This window comes from Crocuta crocuta, unplaced genomic scaffold (assembly GCF_008692635.1).
Source record: "Crocuta crocuta isolate KB4526 unplaced genomic scaffold, BGI_CrCroc_1.0 scaffold167, whole genome shotgun sequence".
In the NCBI taxonomy this organism is placed as follows: domain Eukaryota; kingdom Metazoa; phylum Chordata; class Mammalia; order Carnivora; family Hyaenidae; genus Crocuta; species Crocuta crocuta.
In genome coordinates this window covers 3,141,782-3,161,673 of record NW_027532406.1, presented here as the reverse complement: position 1 = coordinate 3,161,673, position 19,892 = coordinate 3,141,782, and the positions used below count along the sequence as shown (strand labels likewise).

Here is a 19,892-nt window from a genome sequence, read left to right as displayed (position 1 = left end):
GACCCAAACTATAGTTGGATATTTTAGCTATGCAAATTAATAATTTCTCTTTTTGTTGAAGTAAATTAAATTTGAATTTTCCCAAGACTTAATCACAAGTAACCAAACACATCTTAACTGGTGTAATGCCCTAGCACTAGTATTGAGAGTCATTTTAGAGAAGGCTCCAATTCAACTTTCAGTTGTTTTCTTGTTTTGAACCAAATTTCTAATTCCCAAAGGAGGTGTACTTGTTTTCCAAAAGGAAAACAGTGGTATCAGGAGAATACGGAACAACTTTTGTCTTCACTGTTTGGATCAGTTTGTTCTGGTAAGGAAGCCTGTTTTAGTTATTCACTTATTCATTCATTCAACAAATGTTTATTGAACACTCATAATATTCCAGGCATTATATTCAGGATTGTAAATATATTGGTGAATAAGGCACACTTATTTATTAATTTTGGTTGTGAACAACTTATGAATAGTGTGACAGCTGTATCAGACTCCAGTCACTCCTTTCCCATTTTCTGGTATTTTTTCCTTTTCAATGTTTCACTCTTTGAATATAAATAACTTGAGTCCTAAATATTACATGTTTTCAAGTGCTATAACTTGCAGGGGAATGTCCCAGCTATTCTGTCAAACAGGAAATATTTACAAATTAAAAAAAATATTTTATTGAAAACAAGTTACATTTCAGAAGAATGCTTCTGTTTATAAACAGCATCTGACTTAGCTGTCTGAAAGATTTGTAGAGCTTGGCCAGTCCATTCATTCTTCCACCCAACTGAACTTGGCCAAGTTCAAACAAACCAGGCAAGAATGCCAGAAAATCTCAACTTTATTTGGTGAATTTGGAATTCATCGAGTCACATAATCATAGTATTTGGTAGGAATAAAAAGTTTGGTCTAGAAGGAGCACAGGTAGAATCAGTGAGCGCAGGTTCCAGTCATCATTAACAGTATAGCAGGGTGTCCTCTGTGAATCGTTTTAACTTTTATACTTCATCCACAAATGACCATAATAATATTTGCCCCATCAACCACAAAAAAACATTATGAGAGTCACTTAAGACAGCTGTTTGAAAATTCTTGGAAAAGCATGAAATATCATATTTACTTGCAAGCAAAAGAGAGACACATGGAGCAGAGACAACATTCCCACATTGTCCCAGTCAACACCATTTTAGATTATCTAATAGTGTACCACCCTAGACAGGTAAATGAGCCTAACCAAGATCAGCAGAGTCACTTAGCCAACCGCTTCAGGTATGTGAGTAAAAACACTTGTTGTAAGCTTTTGTGATTTTATGAGTTTTTTTAAATGAAGCATTCCTGTTATAGTAGATAACTAATAAAACTACCTCCCAAGCTTTCACTGTAATGTAGGAATAAAAAAAGTAAATCAGGGAGAAATCTCTAAATTCTTTTCATCCCAAACTGAAAACATAACGATCATGTGTCTGGATAATATTTATGTTATAAAATATTAGAGATGTAGGGAGATCTCCAACTGAGGTTTAGAAAAGTAAAATAATCACCAGATTAAGTAACAGAAAAAATTACATTTGCTTTGGTAATATAATCACACACAATATATACTTTGTCTAATACTCAGAATCTCTCTAGATATAAGTGAAAGTTATTCAATAATAGTTGTAACTCATTATTGAAAACCTTTTGTCAGATCTCTTAACTGATAATGAGTCCGGTAATTTTTTATTAACTTCTGCCAATTTTCTTTTTTTTAATATAATTTATTGTCACGTTGGCTAACATACAGTGTATACAGTGTGCTCTCGGTTTTGGGGGTAGATTCCTGTGATTTATTACTTATATATAACGTGCAGTGCTCATCCCGACAAGTGCCCTCCTTGATGCCCATCACCCGTTCCCCCCTCTCCCCCACACTCCCCAATCAACCCTCAGTTTGCTCTCTGGATTTAAGAGTCTCTTATGGTTTGCCTCCCTTCCTCTCTGTAACTATCTTTTCCCCTTCCCTTCCCCCATGGTCTTCTGTTAAGTTTCTCAAGTTCCACATATGAGTGAAAATATATGATATCTATCTTTCTCTGCCTGACTTATTTCACTTAGCATAATACCCGCCAGTTCCATCCATGTTGCTATGAATGGCAGGATTTCATTCTTTCTCATTGCCAAGTAGTATTCCATTGTATATATAAACCACATCTTCTTTATCCATTCATCAGTTGATGGACATTTAGGCTCTTTCTATAATTTGATTATTGCTGAAAGTGCTGTGCCCCTATGAACCAGCCCTCTGTATCCTTTGGATAAATTCCTAGTAGTGCTATTGCTGGGTCATAGGGTAGTCCTACTTTTAATTTTTTTGAGAAACCCCCACATTGGTTTCCAGAGCGATGGCACCAGTTTGCATTCCAACCAACAATGCAAGTGGGTTCCCATTTCTCCACATCCTCGCCAGCATCTATTGTTTATTGAGTTGTTAATTTTAGCCACTCTGACTGGTGTGAGGTGATTTCCAATGTGGTTTTGATTTGTATTTCCCTGATGATGAGTGATGTTGAGCATCTTTTCATGTGTCTGTTGGCCATCTGGATGTCTTCTTTGGAAAAGTGTCTGTTCATGTCTTTTGCCTATTTCTTCACTGGATTATTTGTTTTTCAGGTGTTGAGTTTGGTAAACTCTCTATAGATTTTGGATACTAACCCTTTATCCGATATGTCATTTAGTTCTGCCAATTTTCTGATGTAACTGCTAGTGACTACAGTGAAATGGTCCAGAGGTAGTTGTTTAAAAAGGGGGGTAGAGAACAAACGCAAAGAGAGTTGAGTTCACTTAACAAGAAATAGAAACTCAGTCAGTCTAGTGACTGCATGATGCTAACAAAATCATGTATTCAAATTAAGTTTTAACTTGATGCCTTAATTGTTCTGTTTTATCCTGTCTTCCAGCTGAGTATGGTCTCAGTTCCATTCACTGCTGTGTTAAGCATCATTCCACATTTGGGAGATAGAGGAGAAGAACACCTATTGCATTTTGCTCTTGAAGAGAAGCATAAGGACCTCCCACTGCTTATGGCACCACTGGCTATGCAGATAGGACTCTTTGAAAGTGGTTTATTATTTAAAGGACTCTCATGCAAATCCCCTTCCCACTCATTTACTGAGATCTTTTTCTTGTCCCACGTGAAATGAGACACTATCCAGCCATAAACCTGCTTACAGAATGAAGTTGTAATTTCTCTCCCAAGTTTGCTCAGGTACACCTTACGTCCTACATCCACTTCTGTAAGTAGCCAAAGACTGAGACTCTCTCTCTCACATACACACATATACATGAATAATTAATTTTTGATGGCAGAGACAGTATGTTATTCACCACTGTAACCTCAATTCTAGTATGATGCTTAGCACATGACAGGTTTTCAATAAATATCTGTTTAATGAATTAATAAACATACATCTTTAAATACGTTGTTACTTTCACCACTAAAAGCTAGACTGGGATTCAACCACTTGAGGCTCAACTTTTGCTTTTAAAACAGTATTAATTTATTACATGTTTAAACATTGTCACTGATTTAAACTTAAGCATGTTGGGGGCACCTGGGTGACTCAGTTGGTTAAGCATCCAATTTTGGCTCAGGTCATGATCTTGCGGCTCATGGGTTCAAGCCCCACATCAAGCTCTGGCTGACAGCTGGGAGCCTGGAACCTGCAGCCTGCTTCAGATTCTGTCTCCCTCTCTCTGCCCCACCCTTGCTTGTGGTCTCTCTTTCAAAAATGAATAAACGTTAACAAAATTAAAATAAAATAGAATAAACTTAAGCATGTCTGAAGAAAGATAATTTTTACCTTATCACCATGACCTAAAACATTCTAAAGATTATAGTTATTTATAGCATATTTGTTGTATTTACTAGCCATGCACTGTGATTGTTTAACAACAATTAACTATTTGATTGAATATTTTTAACAGCTTTATGGAACTGTAATTCAAATAACATGTAGCTTACTCATTTAAAGTGATCTTTAGTTCTCAGGTTCACAGAATTGTACAACCATCATCACAATCAATTTTACATTTTCATCACTCCAAAGAAATTCCAAACCTTTGTTCCCCCTAGCAGTCACTCTTCATTCTCTATTTCTAACTTTCCTAATCCAGTTTTGTTCTCTGGAAAGTGCAAATAATAATAATACATATCTCATAGGATGTGAGGGTTAATGATAATATATGAAATACTTTACATGGTACCTGGAACACAGTAAATGCCCAGTTAATCTTAGCTATTTGTCTTAGTCCATGTGTTCTGCTACAACAAAATTCCACAGACTGGGTAGCTTATAAACAACAGAAATTTATTTCCCAGAATTCTGGAGCTTGGAAGTCCAAGATCAGAGTGCCAGCATGGTTGGATTCTGGTGAAGGCCCTCCTCCAAGTTGCAGACTGCCAACTTTTCACATGGTAAAGAACAAGGGAGTGCTCTTGGGCCTCTTCTATAAGGGCATTAATCCCATTCATGTGAGCTCCACCCTCATGACCTAGTCATCTCCCAAAGACCTCACCTGGTAATAGTATTACATTGGGTATTATTATTTCAACATATGAAGTTTGAGGGAACACATGCAGACCATAGCACTATTTTTATTAAATAGCACTTAACACTTAATTGCTCAAAAATACAGTTATTTTGATTTTTAAAAAATTATTAGAGAGGCTCAGTCGGTTAAGCAATGGACTCCTGATTTCAGCTCAGGTCATGACCTCACTTGTTAGATCAAGCCCCGTGTTGGGCTCCTTGCTGACAGCATGAAGCCGGCTTGGGATTCTCTACCCCCCAAACCCCTTCCCATCTCTCATGCTCACATGTTCACACACGTGCACTCACACTCTCAAAATAAATAAATAAACTTTAAAAAATAAAAGATAAAAAATTATTAGATCCCTAACTTTTCCTGAGCATGCATCCCCATCTCTTTGGAACTTATTAACTTCAGAATCTTTTATCCTTCAAATTTTCTGTGCCTTCCTTAAGGACAGGGAATCTACCTGATAAAAAGCTTGAGTTCATGTGTTAATGAAATGGTCCAGAAGAAATGGCTGGTCAACCAATCAGAGTTACCATTCTTGCTTCCCATGTAACTGAGTTACATTATTAACAATGACATTGAGGATTTAAGAACCTTTATCCCCTATAGTCTAATCTCCACATACAGAGTAATTCCTTTGAAATGTAAGTCAGATCATCTCACTTAATTGAGATCTTACTCAAATTCTTCTGTAACATCCCATCTGTCCCAGAGTAAAAACTGAAAACATTACAATGGCTCTATAAAAATTGTTAAGACTTGCGAAGCTCTATGTGATTTGGTACTTGGCTACTCTTTGACCTCAACTCTGACCATCATGCTTTGTCCTAGGCTTTCCTCAGAACTGCCAGTTACACTTTCTCCCCAGGACCTTTGCATCTGCTGATTTTTTCTGTCTACAGATCTCTTCTCATATAGATTTCTGCCTGGCTTCCTTCCTCAACTCCTTTACCGTCTTTGTTAAAATGAGGCTGGCCATCTTCTATAAAATAGCAAAATCCTCCCTCCTCTTATCTTGCTTCATTTTTCTCCATAGCACTTATAACCACCTGACAAGTTGTGTATTTATTTGTTTGTTTCTTTATGAAATGTAAGTTCCAGGAGGGCAGAAATTTTCATGTCTTTTTTCCCTGCTGTATCTGATCCCAATAACAGTGCTAGATACATTTGGTATTCATTAAATACATGGTGAATGAAGAGACTTCAAAACTGTCTTCTAAAAGCAAGCAACTTTAGTAGTAAGAAGAGAAAAGAGCAGAATCAAAGTAGTTCTGCTGGAAGACTGCTTTCAAGTCAGATGGTTGATCAAGGGATGCATTTTAACATAAACTGCCACACATCTAGACAGAGTCCAGTCCTTTTAAATAGCAGAATTTCATGATCTGTTACAGCTACTTCTCAAGTGGGTAGACAGAGACAGAAATAAAGACACAGAAAGGTTGAAAGTTATCTGATTTCCTGCCCCAACACTCCTTTCCTCCCTCACAACAAATGTGCTTTCTGTGTACTAGGATGGATTTAATGACCATCTTTTCGTTATTCGAAATTGAATCTAATGCTAGTTTATATTCTCCAAAGACACAGTAGTTTTCCTGGTAATGGATTTTGAAGATCTTAGATCATGGTTTTGGCAATCATTGTTAACTTTGTAGTTGGAGTGGGTAAGCAGCATGTTTGTGGATTAAACAATTCCCAGAGTGCATCTCAAGGTAGATTCTGAGAAGTGAGGCAAAAGCATGCTTACAACTAGTTAGCATGAAAATAGAACTACATTTCCCAGAGTACATCTCCAGGTGGATTCTGAGGAGGCAAAATCATGCTCAAAATTACAGCTAGCATGAAAACAGAACTACATTTCCCACAGTGCATCTCTAGGGAATTCTGGGAAGTGTGGCAGAGGCAGCAACGGTCCCTCTGAGGAAGGGAAGCCCTACTTCCCAGGAACATTAGACGTTCCCTGGTTTCTGCTGGTTCTTGAGGCCTAGGAAGGCGCCCTCCCCCAACAAAATTCAGAGTGAGTACAGTGGAACAGAAAACTGTTGAGGTTTCAAGTGCAGGAGGGAGGCATAATCAAAACTTGAAAAAAATCTCTCAGTCACAGCATTTTGTAATTTTAGCATAGTCTCTCTTCCTTCTTGCAGAAACCAGGGAATGACCACAGTTTTGCCTGGTAACTGAAGCTAATATGTTTCTGATACTTTATTGGAGAGTCATTTCAAAATGGAATTTGTTAACTTCTTTGAGTTGTGCCTGGATTATATTTGAATAAAGGGAGGAAACATTATTTAGAAAGCAAACCATAAAGCTATTTAGTGAGTCTTTGAAATCTGTATCCTCAGTTTTGCATATATCCTCATTCCACTGAGGTCCACAGTAATGAATAGACAGTCTGAAAAGGGCTCTCTCAAACACTACCAAACTTCTTTGTAGAAGTAACCACAGAGATTTGAGATGGGCTTTTTCTTCATGTTGCAGTACTTTATAAAGTAATCTTTCTTCAGTTAAGATGAACAGGATGAGAAATGTGGGAATTATTTATTACAGGAAGTTGAGAGAAATTGTTGACTCTTAACAGCCTTACCTCCTCACTGAATAGTTTTTGGCAAAAAATAATATTATCTTTCATCTCTGTCAGTCTTTGTACTTTTTAAAAACATAAATTGTACACAAATGTTAAAAAATGCTTTCCCTTTCCCATGTATTTCTCATCAAAACATGGGTTTTTTTGGGCACCTGGGTGGCTCAGTCAGTTAAGCGTCCGACTTCGGCTCAGGTCATGATCTCATGGTTCGTGGGTTCGAGCCCCGTGTCAGGCTCTGTGCTGACAGCTAGCTCAGAGCCTTGAGCTTGCTTCAGATTCTGCCTCCCTCTCTCTCTGACCCTCCCCTGCTCATGCTGTATGTCTCTCTCTCTCTCTCTCTCTCAGAAATAAATAAAACATTAAAAAAATTTAAAAAACAAAACAAAACATGGGTTTTTGGAGGCAGATAGTTTTGGGTTTGAAACTGCTGCTTTCTAAATTATGATTTCAGATTGGTTAAAGCTTTATCTTCCTCATTGGTAAAATGGGATAAATTCATTCATTCATTCATTCATTCATTCATTCATTCATATATATTGTTTTACACCATGATAGGACGTGCTAGATGCTATAGGTAGGCAAAGATATAATCCCAACCCTTAAGGATTTTGCAGTATAATGGACCTGACAATTAGTATGTGAAAACTTAACATGATTATAATACACTTTAGATCCATTTGCTCTCCTTTCTTCTGCTGTGAGAAGTGAGACAGAAACCAAGCTCTGACAAGCTAGGTAACAGCCCCAGGTCACAAATTCAGTTAGTGGGGAGCCTGGAATAAAAGTCCAGAACCTCTTCAGTACTTACTTCCCTGTTCCTTCCTCAGTTTGGAGATACGCACAGGCACTGTAAACAAAATAAAAGGCAGGCCTGAGTTTGTCACCTAATACAAAATACCAGTGTTAGTATATTTTTCCAAAACTTATTTAGTGAGTAGTGAACTTTTATCCCTAGCTTGCCATCGGGCATAAAATACAATAGTAGTTGCCAATTCAAACAAAAACAGCTATTTTCTTTGTAATGCGGCATTTGAGTGTCTGGATGTGAGGATAGTAGGAGGTTTACCAGTTGTTTTCCACCATGTTTACTAAAGGTGAGCCCTTGAGTCAATACACTTTGAATAAAACATCATACCTAAGATCCCTAAAAGAGTAAACAAATCACAAACCATTTAGAAAAAAAGCAAAGTTTCCCTGCATTAGATTTCTGAATAGTATGGAGCTATGAGAAATTACATTTTCATCCTAAAAGTAATTCATATATCCTCCTTGTGGTTAAAAGAGCCTTTTTTTCTCTACTGAGGTTCAGTCTTAAGGACTGAGCTCACAGAGAAGAGCAGTACATATAGCAGTTGGTTCCTATCGTGCGTTTCTGTGATCACAGTATGGAAAATGTACTGTAAAATACTCTAAAAACTAGAATGATTGAAATGCTGGTGTAAAACCACAGTAAATAATGAGCATGGGACACCAAACAATTTGAAAAGGGGAACTGTAACTGTTAAATCTCAAAACACTCCCAAAGTCTATAGTTATCAAAGAGATGTAACTTGAAAGTTCTCCTTTTTTTCTTTTCTTTTTTTTTTTTTTAAAGCAAATACTACCAAATCTTTTTAAGTGTGGCAATGTGTAGAAAGAGCCATAGGGGGGAAAAATAAAGAAAGAGCCATAGGATTTTAAACTAAATTTTGTCCTAGCAATTCTACTTTGGGAAACTTAAAAGAAGTAAGCTGAAAATATCAGCACACAGGTATTTAGTGGTATCTTATTTCTGGTAATCTAAAATAAAAAATTGGGAATGTTTAGCAAAATAAGGATGAGTCTACCTGAATGTAGTATTATGTAGTTAAAAAAATTGTATAGCTTATACGAAAACAGAAAATTCCTTATGACATGTTTTTTGAAGGCAAGTTGAAAACAATGTGTCCTCTAATTACAAATACATAGAAATGGTATGTGTAGAAAGATTAGAGAATGCATATTAAATTATAAGTTATATTTATGTGGTGATATTATGGATGCTCTCACAATTCTATTTTCTAGATGTCCTATAATGTAGTTATGTTAATTTTATAATTAAAATGAGCTAGTTAACAGAGAAATACAGATAAAGCTGATTTTTAAGGAAATCATTTTTTCTTCTTTGACTTTTAAATAATCTCTATACTGCTTTTATAGAAGATGTGTATAAAAACATACAAGGGACCATTTAGAAAAGGAATTAGACTTAATCTTTATCTATTAGATTTACGGCTGCACCAATGAAGTTACAATTCTCAGTTAAAATAAGTCTGGTTTTCCTCTTGATTGTTAGTATGTTTTCAAAGCCACATTAAGAAATTGACTATGTTTTTTATAAGCTCTGTGACCATCATCCTGTGAGTAGCTGACCACGATAATCTACAACTGGCTAAAGTTAATTTAGTAACAAAAACTAGGTAAAACATCAGGCAGCCAGTGGGCCACACAGATCATTTGGTATAGCTACAACCAAAGAGCTCTTGGCTCTCAGGATTCAAAGAACTCACTAGAGGAAATCCTTTTGGCTCCCAGGGAATGTGGTGAGGTACTCCTAAGAACAATGGCTTGGAACTAGCCTCGTTATGCAGTGAGTCCCAGGAACAACTATTTATTACCTTTATTTTATTGTAAAAGGAGTATATACAAATGTTTAGAAAGTTTTTTTAAGTACAGAAATGTATAAGTAAATGTCAAAATTATAAGCACCCTTTTCAGTCCCTTTCTCCATCCTACTCTTCCAAATTAGTTGCCTGTTAGCGATAGTGATTTGGAATGTTCACTTCTAGTCACCTTAAGAATACAGATAAATACATATCCAGCTTATGTTTACTGGTATGTAAATGTCCTTTTCTTTATAAATTAATTAGATCATGGTAAACCAACCAAATATTACTTGCTTTTTTGCTTAATCATATGTTCTGAATATCTTTTCCTGTTACTATGTAAGTACATTTCCACTGTTATTTTCTATTTATTTTTAAGAGCTGTATATTATTCCCATTTATTACACTTTTCAGTTAACGTTCCTGTACATATCCTTTCCTTCTTAGGATAAATTCCTAGAGGTAAAATTGCTAGGTAAAAGGGATGTTTATTTAGCATTTTGATAGATATTCCCAAATTGCCCCCCAAAAATATTTACATTCTCAGAGCTTGTACATGAGACATACACATATGACATGTACATATATGAGAAATGTAAATACATTTCTTCTAGCATATCACACAAGTCTTTGGGTTATTAAACTAGGGATTATGTTTTTAATACTCTCCCAGGATATTTTGTAACCCACATATCACATGTTGTCTTCTGGGAAAGTTGTGTTTGTTTTCTCTCTCTTCTGCTAGAGTCGCTTGACAGCAGGTTTTTCATCTGGTACATTTTTGTGTTCCTTAAAGGACCTTGCATAAAGTCAGCTTTCAATAAACACTTTTTGTTGAATGTCTTTAGCTAAATATATTTTACCCTTGGCGAGGACGTAGATTGTAGCCAAAACTGTCCAAGGATTAGTCATCAGTGATTCACAATTATGCAACCAAGAAGTAAGCCTAAACTCTGTGATTTGTTTAGTGTCAAAGCTTGCTTCCCTTGCGCATGGTTAAAAGGGTGGTTGGTTATTTAACTGTACTGATTTTCTCGTTTCTGTGGAACTTCTTGACTTTTATTGCCAATGTGAAATGTACTTTTTGTGGAGAATAAAATACTGATATACAATTTAAAAGGAATCACCTTCTACAGAATGGATTTGTAAGATACAGAATTTTTTCCTCTCACAATGAGATTCAAAAAATAGAAAATATCTTAGATTCATGTAGATTTGCATAGCTGCCTTTTGAAATATTTTCCTAATGGCCATGATTTTATTTTTTTCTTGTCTATAGGATTATTCTTACTTCATTCTCCGAGGGACTCTGGTTTTCATTTGTCCTGAGAAACTTAGTTCCATTACTCTGGAGACACTCCCAGTCTTACCTGTCTATTAGAGTAATGCTAGCCGCTGTAATAAACTTCAAAAATTCAGTTGCTTAATATGGTAGAAATTTATTTCTCCCTCACAAATAGTCCAGAGTGGTGTGGTGGAGGGGGGTTTTTGGTTGGCAGGTGGCTTTTCTCCATGTTGTGATTCAAAGATACAGGCTTCTCTGTCTAATGACTGCCATTCTGGAGTCTTCTAAGTAGGAAGAAAGAGGATGGAGAAGGCATACCCATGTCTTAACTGCTTCAGCCTAGAAGAGATACACATCACTTCCATTCACATTCCATTGTTAAGACCTACTTTTGGCCCTGCTTAGATACAAGAGTGGAGAGAAACATAGATCTTGGGGCTTAGCAACTACGTTCTAGCAATAATTCCTCAGTATAGAAGGAGAAGCATGTATTTTTTATGGATAGTTAGTGGATTCTTACAATAACCTATTAGGTAGGAAGAACAGGTTTCAATTTTGTGGCTTAGAAAAGAGGTACTGAAAAGTTGAAAACCCATAGCTAGTTAGTGGTAGAAATGCAATTTAGAAAAGCCAGATCATCTGACTCCTATTCAGTTTCTCTTTCCTTAATATTGAAAACTAATCCTATCCTGGCTTAAAGTGTAACCCTTTTGGTGATTCATTATTTTAAACTGCATACTATGACTTTTTTTTTTTTAACTCCTCTTTTCTCTAAGGACCTGACAATGTCCCTCTATTGTGGAATTGCTTGCAGGAGAAAATCTTTTTGGTGCTATAGGCTGCTGTCAACTTATGTCACTAAGACCCGGTGAGTTGTGACCAACCTGAGCTCTGATTATTCTCTCTTTGGCCCATTAAATTATAAAATATAAATATCTCAAAATCCTATATTGAGAATTAAGGATGCATGGTTCAGATTTATATACGGGGTGCCTGGGTGGCTCAGTTGGTTAAGCATCCCACTCTTGATTTTGGCTCAGGTCATGGTCTCATGGTTGATGAAATTGAGCCCTGCTTTGGGCTCTGTGCTTACAGCATGGAGCCTGCTGGGGATTCTCTCTGTCCCTCTCGTGTACACGTGCTCTCTCTCTCAATAAATAAATAAATAAAAAGATTTACATAGAAGGATGTTCATTGCAAATTATTTATCATTGGAAACATTCTAAACAAACTAAATTTCCCATAATGTCTAAAATATCTGACATATTTAGTCCTATTAAGAACTTTGTTTTTCCTGCAATGGTACCCCTAGTGCATAAAACAATACCTGGTACAGAGTAGGCACTAAAGGATTGTTGAATGGATGAATGAACAGTAAGGGACAAGTTAATTAAATTATGGTATGCCCATATGATGGAATGAACTATACTGAATAATAGTTCATGAAGTTTCCTGAAAATAAGGTGATAACTCTAATCCCCTCACCCCCTAAGAAAGAACTAAACTACCAGTGAAATAGACCAGAAAACAAACAAACAACCCCCACCCCCACCCCCAAAACAACCATCTATACCAGTATAGGAAGATGGTAAAGGACTTCTTTGTCACAGCCTGGGAAAATTTGAAATCTGTGAATCTGAAATTACTATCCTGCTCTCATAGTTTTGGGGTTTAAATGTGCACCATCTGTGTGTTATGGACCCCAAACCCAACCTAAAAAAAGAATGTTAAGTAGTAGTCCTAGACTTCTAATACCCCTGGGCACCTTGCAGAAGCAAATATAAAATTCCTCTGAAGAGATACAGTCCTAACCAAGGCTTCCTACATAAAAAGCTCTGCCAATAGGAGTGCCCAGTACAAAATTTAAAGACCCCCTAAGCATACACTTTGTCATGAACAGGAGTGAGAAAACAAAATTGCCGCACTTATTTTAGATACTGTTGGGCATTTAGGTTATTTGCGGTTCTCAGGCTGAGACTCTGAGAGCAATAATTGAGTTACCGAACAATTATTGAATAGCCTAAAAAATGACTGTTAAAGTGATTTAAAAATAAGTAAAAAAATCATGAAAGAATGAAATTCTATCAATATTAAACACACACACGGTGTGAAAAAATGTTAAAGAAAAAAAGGCTACAAATTAGTAGGTATGGTTCTGAACACACCTATGTACGTATAGATACACAATAAGTAGTTTCAAGAATTCCCAGGTGTAAAGAGTGATCATCTCTGAATGGTGAGATTCTTGATGATTTCCCTTTTTTGAACAAATTGCTAACTGTATTTACTGATATTTACTGATGACTTTTTACTTTTATAAATAGGAAAAAAACAGTTTAAGTCTGATAATCTTAGTGTTGTTTCCATGCTATTATAACTAAAGGAGGAAAATGAATTTTTAAAATTAGTGTTCCTGATCAAGAAAATGTAAGGAACTGTTTGGATCTCAGTTCCAGTTTCAGTGAGGCCTCGGGTTTAAGAACTTAACCTGGGTGTTTTTGTAGGTGTTTTGTTTTTTAGGGTCATTAGGGCAAAGCACAGGTTGTACCACTCTTACTGTTCTCTTAGGAAGGCAACGGTGTTCTATTGTTTATATTTGGTAACTTCTGAGTGGCACATGTCTCTCCTTTGACATGCATTAAGTGTTTGCCCCAGGAAGCCGCAGTCACTTATGAAAGGTTTAAAAATACCACCAGTATTAAGATCTCAGGTTTCTTTGGTCTTGTGTTTATAAAGAGCTCATTGTAACCCTCTTTATCATACAGTCAAAAATAGGTTCTGGGGCGCCTGGGTGGCTCAGTCAGTTGAGCATCAGACTTCCACCCTGGTCATGATCTCTTGGTTCATGAGTTCAAGCCCAGTGTCAGGCTCTGTGCTGACAGTTCAGAGCCTGAAGCCTGCTTTAGATTCTGTGTCTCCCTCTCTCTCTGCCCCTCCCCTACTTGCACACTATCTCTCTCTCAAAAATAAAGGTTTAAAAATTAAAAAAAAAAAAAAAGGTTCCTAAAGAGGCCATTGGGGCACATTTATCATTTTGCTTTGCAGTTTTATGTTGAGCTAACACTGCTGATGTTACAAAAGCTCCCAGATCCTACAGAAAATATAAACTGTGTTGCCCACTTAAGTGGCAAAATCTGCCATAAATCTGAGTCTGTTTGGGAGCTTTTAACAGGTAAGAATGGTTATCACTAAGGCTCTAGAAGGAGAATCCCACATTCAGTACCCCCAGAATCGTGTGGACCCTGACCTGATTTCCAAGGCTCTTGAAGTGATAGACTTAGGTCATCTTTAATGAAGGTGCTTGAAAAGCCTAGAACTGGATCCAATACTATTTCTTCTAGAGAAACTAATGATAGGATGTTGTCTTTTCTGCATTTGTATTTTGGCTACTGAAAATATTACACTTATTAATAAATAAGTGTATGTCATGTATGGGCTTCACTTTCCCATTAGTGGTCTTTTCAGTAGAGATAAGGAGTTAATGGTGTCCACATGGGGGCGGGATGGTAGGGACTAGATGTTTGAAGCTAGAATGCATTGAAGATAAAATCTGCTCTTTATCATCCCTCGGTTGAATGAGAGTTACTTAAGTTATAGTGTTTGCTCTTTGTCTGCAATAATAAAGTCTGCTCCCATCTCTAGGTATTCTGTGGTTGATGTTTTATCACTGTACTTGTTTTTGTTTCACTCCACTGCATGTAAATTCTTGCCTCACAGCATAATATTGGCAAAGTTCCTTGAGGTTCAATTCAGTAAATATTTATTACCCTTGAAGTTCAATTCAATAAATATTTATTGAATCGAGCCACTCAATATGCTAATTACTGGAGACACAGAACTAAGGCTGACCCTGTCCTGAAGGAGATCATAGTCTTTCAGGGGAGACAGACAAATTAACAAATAGTATAACAGAAGTACAACCAGAGAAGCATGGGCAACATGTACAGTAGCACAAAGGAAGGAATGAATGATCGCCTGCAGCCAACTGAAACCCTTTTTAGAGCAATTTAAGATATAATATAAATATAAGGAAATAACTGTGGTAGGAGAGGGATGCAGGGACAGAATTATAAAAGGTGAATGGTATATAAGTAAGTGTGGTTTTGTAATTCTTTGATTATTTCCAAAATACAGGTATTTATTTGAACTGAAGGAAGACGATGATGCATGTAAAAAAGCCCAGCAGACAGGAGCATTTTACCTCTTTCATAGCCTGGCTCCTTTGCTTCAGAAATCAGAACATCAATATCAGGCTCCCCAGCATAGCCTACTAGGTAAGCCCAAAGAGGACCTGTAGAATAGACCAGCTTGTGGCCATTAAGGAAAATTCCATCCATATCAAATCCCTGAGAAAGATCTTTTGACTTAGAGTACAGATTTTTCAAACTGTTTCTGCCAATTAATAGTGTATAAATCTGAGTTGTCCAAATATTATTTGGTGATGGTATGAACCAGTACTGCCTTAAACAAGGGGTTAGCGAGATTGCTGTCCAAATCTGAACTCACCACTTGTTTTATAATGTAAATATTTATTGGAACACAGTCATGCTCATTCATTTACATGTTGTCTGTGGCTGTTTTGGCACTAGAGAGGAGAGCAGAGTAGTTGTGACAGGGGCCACATGGATCACAAATCCTAAAATATTTTGCCAAACTCTGCCTTAGACCAGTGATTTCCAGCCTCCATGGAGTTGCACACTGTTCCACTGCTTAAGATCTGCGTCAGGACTTCATTTCTTCTAGAAGGGTCAAAATAAGGGGCGCCTGGGTGGCTCAGTTGGTTAACTGTCCGACTCTTGCTTTTGGCTCAGGTCATGATCTCACAGTTAATGAGTTCAAGACTCACATTGGGCTGACAGTGTGGAACCTGCTTAGGATTATGTTTCTCTCTTTCTCTGCCCCTCCCCCACTCATGCTCTCAAAAGAAATAAATTTTAAAAAATTTTAGCAGGGTCAAAATTAAAGGTGATTTAAAATTAATTTGTTTTGAGAACTCTTTTAGGGTATGTAACTAGGCATATCTAAGCCATTGGTATTTGGCATTCAAGGTACTCTCAGTTTTACATGATATCACTGTACACTGACTTCTAAATTTTTTTTTTTTGATGTTTTATTTATTTCTAGGAGAGAGAGAGAGAGACGGCGTGAGCAGGGAAGGGTCAGAGAGAGAGGGAGTCACAGACTGAAACAGGCTCCAGGCTCTGAGCTGGCAGTCAGCACAGAGCCCGACGCGAGGCTCGAACCCACGAACCGCGAGATCATGACCTAAGCGAAAGTCGGACGCTTAACCAACTAAGCCACCCAGGCGCCCCTACACTGACTTACTTCTAAATACAAAGCCCATGAATTTCCTCCATGGGTCAGATGTTGGAGTACTTGGATAGTTTCTAGCAGTGCAGAAGAGTGTAAGGATACCATCAGAAGGCAATGTTATGTTGTATGATGAACAAATAAACAGATATCCTTCATGCAGAGAAAGACAGGTTTTCTCCCTAGGAATCACTTGTAGACTGGGATCGCAAATGAATTATCTACCCTAGCCCATACAAGCAGCAGAATCTGGAGATGAAATCACATATAATTGGTTTGTTCTCTACCATTTTAAGCATGACATGTTTTTTTCCAGTGCCATACTACATTAACTATCATGTATCTTTTGAACTAGGGGATATGCTCCTTTCACAGTACATTCACATGAGTCCACTGTTACACAGTAAGAATTCATTCCTTCTTTAAACACTTTAGGTGACTGATGAGAGGGTGGAAGCCTAAAGAGATTACAATGCTAACTAGCTGTAAGGCCGTAACTAGAAGCAGGTATATCTACTTCAAACTGAAGTAGAGGATTTCCTATGAGTCTAATATGGCTGTGGTGATTTAATTAAAACCTTTGTTTTTCTTCCTTCTCCTTTTCTGTTTCTTAGAGCTGGAAAAGCTCCTGGCTAAGTTTGGACAGGACACACAAAGAATAGAAGATTCCGTGCTGATTGGATGCTCCGAACAGCATGAAGCATGGTTTGCTCTGGATTTAGGTCTAAATAGCTCCTCTTCCATAAATGGTATAGAACATTCTTCCTAATGGGCACTTCCCAGTTGTGCTGAGACTTTGGGGTTTCAACATAATAATAACATTTCAAAGAAAATTTTGAGAATACCAAAAGGTTATCAACTTTGTATTCTTAAGTTAGGATATAAAAAATCCTACCATCTACTATCATTATCATTTAAAGGAAAGTAAAGAACATTTTAACACCTTCTCAGTCAGGTTGTAGGTAGAGATGTTTACTGTATTATTCTCAGTACCTTGGTACATTTTATATTTAACTGTTTCATAAGCAATGTTTTAAAATTCATGACATTGTTCTTAGCTCAAGTGAAGAAACATGTTCCCATGCCTTAGCTCAGGGTCTTCAGACCTGCACTTGGGAACCAGTTTGGTATAGGTTCACAGCTCCTATTAGGCTTTCCTTCTCTCTTTCAGGGTCTAGGTGTAAATGTAATGATGCTGGAATGAGGTGCAGATAGCCCAGAGGTCCCATTTTACCTCTTTTCGAGGGATAGTGTGTGGCTATTGCAAATATTCTTATTACTCTGAAGAGGATCTTGAGAAATACTATGCTTTAATGTTTTTCAAATTTGCATCAATATAAGAATCACCTAGTGTTTATTAAAAATAAAGATTTCTGGCCTTCCCTCCCCTGCTGTTCAGAATCTCCAGGTAGGGGCTTGAGAATGTATACATTGTTTATTTTCCCTAGTTAAGTCTTATTAGGTGAGTCTGGAAAACACTGTTCTAACAGGTATACTTGAGAGAGGCCCCAAGGCAAGGTTTGGCACTTGTTTCATTTCATTCTCTTTTCTCATTTTCTAGCTTCCTTACAGAAACCAGAAATGGAGACAGAGCTCAAGGGGTCTTTCATTGAGCTAAGGAAGGCTCTCTTTCAGCTGAATACAAAGGATGCCTCTTTGCTGTCCACGGTAGATTGACTTCTCAGTTCTGTAGGAAATTTAGTAAAGCAGTGTTGATGGGTGAATACATGCATGCATATACAAGGCTAGAATGACATTTGATTTCCTCTTGTGCAGATAGATCAGTCCTTCCTACAAACGTTGGCTAGACAATGTGCTGTAGGAAGCTCGCTTATTCTTCTTTCTTTTGCCCTTATTTTTGGCAGGACCATTTTCTCCTGAGGACATGCAGATCTATAGCAGTCTGATTATTAGCCTCATGATGTTTTTAATGAGCCACAGCATAATATACATCATCATTACTCCTATGAGAAATTATTTCGTATTGCTTTAATGATACCCTCACAGCTTTCAATGTCACTTGCTTTAAGTACTTTTGGTTTTTCATTTATTTTTTTTCTGCAAATATATTTTTTAATGTTTATTTTTTGAGAGAGAGAGTGAGCAGGGGGAGGGACAAAAAGAGAAGGGGACAGAGGATCCAAAGCAGGCCCTGCACTGACAGCCACAAGCCTGATGCAGGCTCAAAATCATGAACTATGAGATTATGACCCGAGCCAAAGTCCAACATTCAACCAACTGAGCCACCCAGGCACCCCTGCAAACATTTAATGCACTTAGATTACAAAGAGGAAAAGGGAGCAAGAAAGAAACGACATCTAGGTGAGTCACCAAAAAATTCTTACAAAAGTCCAGGCTGGATGCAGCCCCCAGGAACCGAGTCACCATTGACATTAGAAATTAATGTAAAATTTTACAAAAGTCTGCTCATTGCACCATTCAGGTTCTTGTATGAAGGAGGGCTTTTTCTACAGGGCTTATAACAAGAACCCAAATACCTCACCTGGCACGGAGAACCTGGAAGCCAGAGAGAAGACAACTGGATTAAAAAAAAAAAAAAAAATCAAGGGCGTTCTCTACTGGTCTGCCCCGTAGAGGTACCACCCTTCAGGGTTTTTTTGTGCTCTCAACTCCATCTCAAAACCCAGTCCCACGGCCCTGTGTTTATTTTTTAAAATGCTCAAGCCCTTTAGACTCTTCCCCAAGGCATCCTGGTCCGTCCCCTGAAGCCTTGCCTTTGGAAGAGGAAGAGAAAGGCAAGAAGTTGCTCATTCAATTTAAAAAGACACCTCTATACGTTTTTATTTGCAAAAAAATTCCACCTTCATTGGGGAGGAGTACATGTTGAGGTGTTCCACTTATTGGAAATGTCTAAGTTAGATCATAAGTGCATGGGGCATTCATTATAGTATTTTATAATATGTATTTAAAATAATTTATAATACACTTAATGTTTATTTTTGAGACAGAGAGTGACAGAGCATGAGTGGGGGGAGGAACAGAGAGAGAGAGAGCGGGAGACATAGAATCCAAAGCAGGCTCCAGGCTCTGAGCTGTCAGCACAGAGCCCGACGTGGGGCTCGAACTCACAAACCGCAAGATCATGACCTGAGCTGAAGTTGGATGCTTAACTAACTGAGCCACCCAGGCACCCCCAATTCATAATACATTTAAAATATACTTTCTTTTATTCATATTTCAGATGCTAAAGGAATATGTTCAGGTAGTTTTCCTTGTTTTTAGTTTAAATAGTTGGGGCGCCTGGGTGGTTCAATCAGTTAAGCATCTGACTTCAGCTCAGTTCATGATCTCATGGTTCGTGAGTTCGAGTCCTGCCTTTGGGTGAGCATGAGCCCCACTTCAGGCAAGCTCAAGCCTCGTATCAGGTGAGCCCTGCTTCTTTCTTTCTCTGCCCCTCATGGGATTTTCTCTCTCTCTATTTCTCTGTTCCTTGCTCACTTACGCCCTCTCTCTCTCTCTCAAAAAAAAAAAAAAAAAAAAAGAAAAGTTAACCATTTTAAAAGAAACAACC

The 19,892-nt window shown here is 37.5% G+C and overlaps 2 protein-coding genes across 3 annotated transcripts in view; one reads left to right on the top strand and one right to left on the bottom strand.

Moving 5' to 3' along the window:
* The first annotated feature begins 6,500 nt into the window (after positions 1-6,500).
* Positions 6,501-19,892, top strand: part of NUDT13 (nudix hydrolase 13) — a 17,717-nt gene continuing 4,325 nt past the window's right edge. Inside the window, exons 1-5 of the mRNA XM_077778561.1 lie at positions 6,501-6,574; positions 11,827-11,918; positions 15,185-15,324; positions 16,975-17,109; positions 17,922-18,028. Coding sequence (XP_077634687.1) covers positions 11,836-11,918; positions 15,185-15,324; positions 16,975-17,109; positions 17,922-18,028 — 465 coding nt within the window. The 5' untranslated portion in view covers positions 6,501-6,574; positions 11,827-11,835. The remainder of the gene's footprint in view (positions 6,575-11,826; positions 11,919-15,184; positions 15,325-16,974; positions 17,110-17,921; positions 18,029-19,892) is intronic.
* Positions 11,210-19,892, bottom strand: part of ECD (ecdysoneless cell cycle regulator) — a 42,647-nt gene continuing 33,964 nt past the window's right edge. The window contains exon 16 of one of the 2 annotated variants that reach the window (XR_013338656.1): positions 11,210-11,389. Coding sequence is in view for 1 of the 2 variants with exons in the window: in XM_077778560.1 (XP_077634686.1) it covers positions 11,385-11,389 (5 nt within the window). In the remaining variant the exon portion in view is untranslated. The remainder of the gene's footprint in view (positions 11,390-19,892) is intronic. The other variant, XM_077778560.1, reaches the window with a different exon arrangement.